The sequence below is a fragment of the Salminus brasiliensis genome, chromosome 20 (assembly GCF_030463535.1).
Source record: "Salminus brasiliensis chromosome 20, fSalBra1.hap2, whole genome shotgun sequence".
In the NCBI taxonomy this organism is placed as follows: Eukaryota; Metazoa; Chordata; class Actinopteri; order Characiformes; family Bryconidae; genus Salminus; species Salminus brasiliensis.
In genome coordinates, this window is record NC_132897.1 from 22,279,698 (window position 1) to 22,285,589 (window position 5,892).

A 5,892-nucleotide genomic window follows, 5' to 3' on the forward strand; every position below is an offset into this window, starting at 1 on the left:
CGGCGGAGCTTTAGCGACTCTCTTTTGTAACCCAATGATGTGTGAATGATCTCAAAAGGTGCGAGGCTTTATCCAACTCACGTGGCAGAGTGGAACAAAAGCCAAGCCCTCGGAGGGAGATTTAAACACACGGGATGGCGAGAAGAATCCACGAGCAATAGTAACCACGCAGCTCAGGCTAGAGAAGCGCGTCCACAGCTCCGCGAGGGGATCTAGCAGTGAGTTGGTCTAAAATAAGGCTTCTTAAGGGTCAGAGTCCCTTTAGATCAAAGCTCACCAAAGTCATTCGAAATCAAATGCTACAACCAAGTTAGTCGCGTGAGATAGGAGGACAAGAAAAGGAGAAGATCGCAAAAGTAACTCGTGTGCCCGCGAGGAGAGCGCGAGACAACAGGGCTGATCAAACGCTGTACTTCCTTTAATCTAATCAGCGTAAACAACAACAACAATCCTACAATCTAGTGGATCACTGTTTCCAAGAGCACCAACATCCAATAATCTACTGAGTGCCTCCAACACCGCCCCGATTCACAGTCTTACTTTTAGAGGAGAGTCCGGCTCGCAGCTCGAGGAATTTCTCGTCTCCTGAAGGTCTCAGGCGTGCGGTCCGTAGTCGGAGGTTAAATCCCTGATCCCTCGTAGTTTGTCCCGGGGATGATTCTGGAGCTCCGGCCGTCAGCGATGTTCCGAGGTCAGCTGTTTTGGTGACAGATGAGGAAACTTGGCTAGCATCCAACACAATAACGCGTTGAAATGGGTGGCCCCCTTCTCTTGCGGCTACCACCAAGTGGGCGACGTGCCAGAAAAAGGGAACAATGGGTGGTCGAGGGATTTAAAGGTTTCACCTGGGTGACGTAGTACTGTAGGTACGCCCGGTTCTGTACAGTATCGGAAGGGAGCCCCCTATCTGTGGAGGCAGAGCACTGACACGTTTCAAATGTCTGGATTATTTGCACGTTATGATCCAGCTCGTCAGGAGCCGGTCCACGGTTTACGAGCTAAATGCACAGCTGCCTGCGTTTGCTAGAGACAGGCCCATTTTCCTAAAACAACAAACAAAAGCCCATTGCTCCTAAACTACACGCCGGAGTTGGAACAACTACTCTACAGACGCTGGTAACACACTGCTCAGAGAACACTGCACGCTTTAGAGGAGAAGCCTGCGTGTTTTCCCTGCTGCAGCCTGGTGTAGAGCTCCGTACATCAACATGGACCTCAGGGTTTACAGTAGTTGTATGTAAAAATGTAATAGATCTAATTGCTGTTCGTTGTCCATAGCAACACAAAGTACAGCAACATAACTATTATACAGGAGATGTAGAACATGGACTTTAAAGGGACTTGAAAGATGTGCAGCTCTTCCTCCAGGGGGAATTGTTGCTCATCTGTCTGGGACGCCGGGACTGGGGAGAAGAATTCGAGTGATTGCACAAAGAAATGGAGTTGTTGTTTTGTGGGCTGGTTCTTCAGCAGAGTGTGATGTAGAAATGAAAGGGTGGTTTATAGCTGTGCAGCACACAGTTCAGCCTCGGGCGATTCCGAGCCGCCGCCCACATACGGCCCAAATAACGACTTCCGCCTCGTTTGGTTCACGTGTTTGGTTCTTTTCATGTGTATCGGTTCGTGATTCATGTTTGGTTCATTGTGTCGATTCAGTGTCTCGTTTCATGTTCACGTGTTTCGCCTGAGGCTGGGGGTACTTCAGGAGCCTCGACGCTTCGTTCGAGGTCGAGAATTGCGTGTTTGGAAGCTTGGGTAGCCCGAGAGGTTCCCGTTACTGCTCACGGTGTGTGTTTAGGCCAGCTTCGGCTCGACTCCCTCGTTCGCGAGCTGGCCACCCGGCCGTTCAAGGATTCAGCAAGGCTCGCTCGCCGAGATAGACCCGCGCTCACGCAGCAGTGCCAGGTTTGGTCGGTCTAGACGTTTTTTGATTCTGCAGCTGGTCCCTCAGCTCTCTTCCCCCTCTTATTAGTAGCCTCAGCGCCGGTCCAGCGCGTCGCTAGTTCTCCCCTGGTTAGCCCAGGCTCTGCCTGCAGGTTCTCGTTAGTTTCCCCCGCCCCCCATTTGCCCGCCCCTCTCACAAGCTCAGCTCCCAGAGTCCCCCAGTCTCAGGTGTGTTTTGTTGTCGCCCTCTGGTTTGTCAGGTTTGTGTTGTGTTCACATGTGTTGCCCTGTAGCTGCTGCTGCTGCTGCTTTTGCCTTATTTTGCCCCCTTGTGTTATCTTGGGTTGTGTTAATAAACTACGTGCATTGGACCCATTTCTGCGAGTGTTCTTTGTGTCCGGCCTAACCTGCCATGACAGACCCCCAATACTGAACAGGGGCAATCAAATGATGCTTCTTCCACTGCCTCTTACTAGGAGTGGAGTTGCTTGGACATTCAAAGCTAAAAAGAATGTACCATAGGCAACTTATTTACACAGAAAAGTGCACATAACGGCCGTAAAATGGCACCGAATGCAAAAAAGGGCAAAAAAGATGGAGAAATAGTTATCGTTGCTTATCTTACCGGTATACATCAACATAGCCAGAAACAAGACGTGTAAATAATACTGGTATAGAAGAGCGTAAATACTGTCTGTATGTTATCGTTCGTATCGTCATTGTTTATGTGATGACCCCTGTAGTAGACACAGCTAACATGCTTCAAGCGTACCCGTTGTAAATGATTGATCATGTAAGCTTATGTACTTGTGTCGTTTAGAATCTGCTGAATCCTTGCCAGATCTAACCCTCTCTTTATTCCTGATGTGAAGACCCGCAGGGAGAGCTGTTATGGCAAAGCTCAGTTCTGTGGGGTGTTCAGAAAGGTTCTGAGACTATACGATAGGTCTCTAATCATTAAATGAATGGATGAGAGTAAGTGTAAAGATCATTACTCTTTATGTTTATTAAACACAACAAAGACAGGCTTCCAACTCCAGTAACACTACATAGGTGATTTAGGTGAAAATATTATATACAACTATTTCATAAAATATAATTGGCCATAAATTGCAACTTATTAAAAGATGACTTTTACAACAATATCTTTAAAAAAAAAAAAGAAAAAAAGCTAAATGAATGAATTTAAATGTGTGATATTTGATATTTACCTTCTATAAGACGTGCTATCTGTATTCAAGTCAATGTATCTGTATTCAAAAGTCTACATTTATTATATTTGTGTGTAAAATTGTTATAGTTTGTGTGAAATACTGTTACCGTTCCCCTGACAACCCTTTTGATCGTCATACTGAATCAAATGAAGTGCTTTAGAGTGAATCGCCATGAAGCAGTGTCACCATTCTCACAGCTGAGCGCGTTCTGGCCAGTGTGATGTCATAATGGTTCTGATTCTGGTCGTCATGGTGATGTGAATAAAAAGCCTGCGTCAAGGCTGGAAGACCACAGACAGGGAGACGTCGAGATGGAGGACAGAGGGGAACTGACCTCCAGCTCCAGAATGTAAAACTTCTACATTTTCTTGATGGATATTCTTTTCTATTTCTGCATCTTGTGCATTCTGCTTGAACAACACCAACTCTGCTGCTCTGTTGCGTCTTTGTTTGTGTGCAGGAGTAGACTTGGGTGTTATTTTAGGGCCTTCATGGTTCTAGTGGTCGCGCTGGACACTGTGTTCATGGGTCTGGAAACAGACCGTGAACTTAAAGCTGCGTATTCAGCGTTGTTCGAGGTGAGTGAACTGAAGAAATTCCACGTAACCTAATTTTACAACATTTATATAGATGAGAGAGGGAAGGAGGGCAGAGAGCATGTATGTATGTGTGTGTGTGTGTGTGTGTGTGAGAGAGACTGGATCACAGTGCGTTTATTGTGCTTAATCGGTTCCTCAGGGGGCTGATGTGTTTTACCTGGTGGTCTTCATCTTGGAGTTCATGGTGAAGGTGTACACGGAGCCGTGCGGTTTCTGGGGAAGTGGAGCCAACATCTGCAACACCGGGTTCCTGCTGCTGTCGCTGATCTCCAGGGCAGACGGGTCATACTGGGTCTTCCGGATCCTCAGGGCTTTCCGGATCCTGAGAATCGTCTTTATCATCCCCAGTATCCAGGTAAAGTGCATGATGGGAATGAGGGGTAGACAGTAGAAAGTTACTCAAACAAAAGCAGAATAACCTCGGGAGGTGTTTAAATGAGGTGTCCACAAACATTTGGACATAAAGTGTATAATAGCGCTTGTTTTCCACAATTCTAGGTTATTGATTGTTATCACGTGCCATGAAGAAAACAGAAGACACATTTCCGATACTCTAACGTTATGATGTGCTGTTTTCCAGGACCTGGTCTTGATTCTGTTCCAAGGCCTGAAGACGGCCGCGTACGTGACGGCCATGATTTTCTTCATCTTGCTCGTCTTTGCCGTCGCCGGAGTGCAGCATTTCGGAACCGCGGACCCCGAGAACTGGGGGGATATGGGTGTTGCGTTGCTCTCCACCTTGAGCGTAGTCACAGTGAGTCAAACACAGCCGCATTTACAGATACTGAACATCCAGAAAATACACACGTCTACATACGCTCACGGAGCACATTATTAGGAGCCAACTTGGACATCTGCTCATTCATGCCAGAAATGTACACGCACGCACTAGGCAAGAGACTTTCACACTCGCCTTTTCACAACAATCCACACATTTCACATTAGTTCAATTAGGGGATGAACTTTATTTCCACCATTATTACCATTAACGTTATTGCTCTATTGTAGATTTCAGGCTGGCTGGAACACCAGGACAGACTTCATAGTCTAGGGATTGCCTACAGCGAGCTGTTTTTCATCATCCTGATCCTGATAGGCAACTTCATGTTCCTTAACATGTTCACGGGATTGGTCATGGTAAGTCTCTCTTTTTAACAGTGAAGCATCAGTGATGATGCAGTTTAGTTCAAGACGATTCACTGTCATCTTAGAATATTCTGAGTGAAAACATGCTCTTTAATGCTTGAGGCGTCGAACACATCGTTGGAGAAGAAGAGTCTTTCAAAGGGTTTTTTTTTTTGTTCCGAAACTAATCGTATGTTCTGAGAAAAGTAGCTTTAGTCTTTATCATCATTCATGAACTGTTTATTCTCTCTAATTTCAAACAGCAAACATCTAAGCAAATAAAGATGCAGAAGATGGAAGAGGAAGATCTGCAGAAAAAGAGGATGCAGAGAAAGCGAAAGGAGCAGCTGCTTCAGAGTCCGGTAAGTCATTCAGTCATTGAGCTGAAATTTTTTTTTTAAATCCTTTCCACAAGTGTTTCTTTTCTACAATGATGTGTCTAAACTGTAGCGCTGTTTCCATCTCCTACAGGCAGAGTATTTTCACCAGCTCAGACTGAAATATCAACAGTCTGACAGCGCTGACTTCCTCGAACCGAAAGAGGTCTGCACGAGCTTGACGTGGATCAACCTGTATCTGACCACGTTAGAGAAGCAGGAGGAAGACATGAGAAAGTAGGCAATTGGAGAGCACACACACACACACACACACACACACTCATTCAGGTTTAATAGATGTTTTGTTTTTTTAAAGTGAGGATTTGTTTGGATCTTTGATATTTTAGGAGGTAAAACTGTCTCTATTCTATTATAGTGATCTGATAAAACAGTGGAAATGAACTCTGAACAATACAACACCAGATAAACTGCACTAGATGTGTAAATTACCCCACAACCCTGCACCCACTCTGCTCTGATAGAATACATCCATGTTTATACACTCCAACCCCCTCACTCTGATAGGTTGTAGGCATGTTTATAACCCCGCCCACCTCAATGCATCCATTTATTAATCATCTTTACAGTGTGATAAAAAAAAAAACTAAATCACCTCCAGCCCGTGTAGATGTGTGACTTTATGGTGCTAACATTATCATGTGTGTGTGTGTGTGTGTAGGCTGAAGCAGATCT

At 45.4% G+C, this 5,892-nt stretch overlaps 1 protein-coding gene across 1 annotated transcript; it reads left to right on the top strand.

Annotated features, from left to right (window-relative positions):
* Positions 1–3,386: 3,386 nt before the first annotated feature.
* On the top strand, positions 3,387–5,440 carry LOC140542371 (cation channel sperm-associated protein 3-like). The gene is made up of 7 exons (XM_072665321.1): positions 3,387–3,447; positions 3,559–3,676; positions 3,837–4,052; positions 4,278–4,451; positions 4,706–4,834; positions 5,086–5,184; positions 5,294–5,440. Exons 1-7 carry the CDS (start codon positions 3,410–3,412, stop codon positions 5,438–5,440), a joined length of 921 nt encoding a protein of 306 aa, XP_072521422.1. The 5' UTR covers positions 3,387–3,409.
* The last annotated feature ends 452 nt before the right edge of the window (positions 5,441–5,892 follow it).

Bases quoted from the DNA above. Each gene is read 5' to 3' on its own strand.
- LOC140542371 (XM_072665321.1), top strand. From the start codon at position 3,410: ATGGAGGACAGAGGGGAACTGACCTCCAGCTCCAGAAT. The intron at 4,053-4,277 runs GTAAAGTGCATG...GCTGTTTTCCAG, and splicing joins TTATCATCCCCAGTATCCAG to GACCTGGTCTTGATTCTGTT. The intron at 4,452-4,705 runs GTGAGTCAAACA...GCTCTATTGTAG, and splicing joins CCACCTTGAGCGTAGTCACA to ATTTCAGGCTGGCTGGAACA.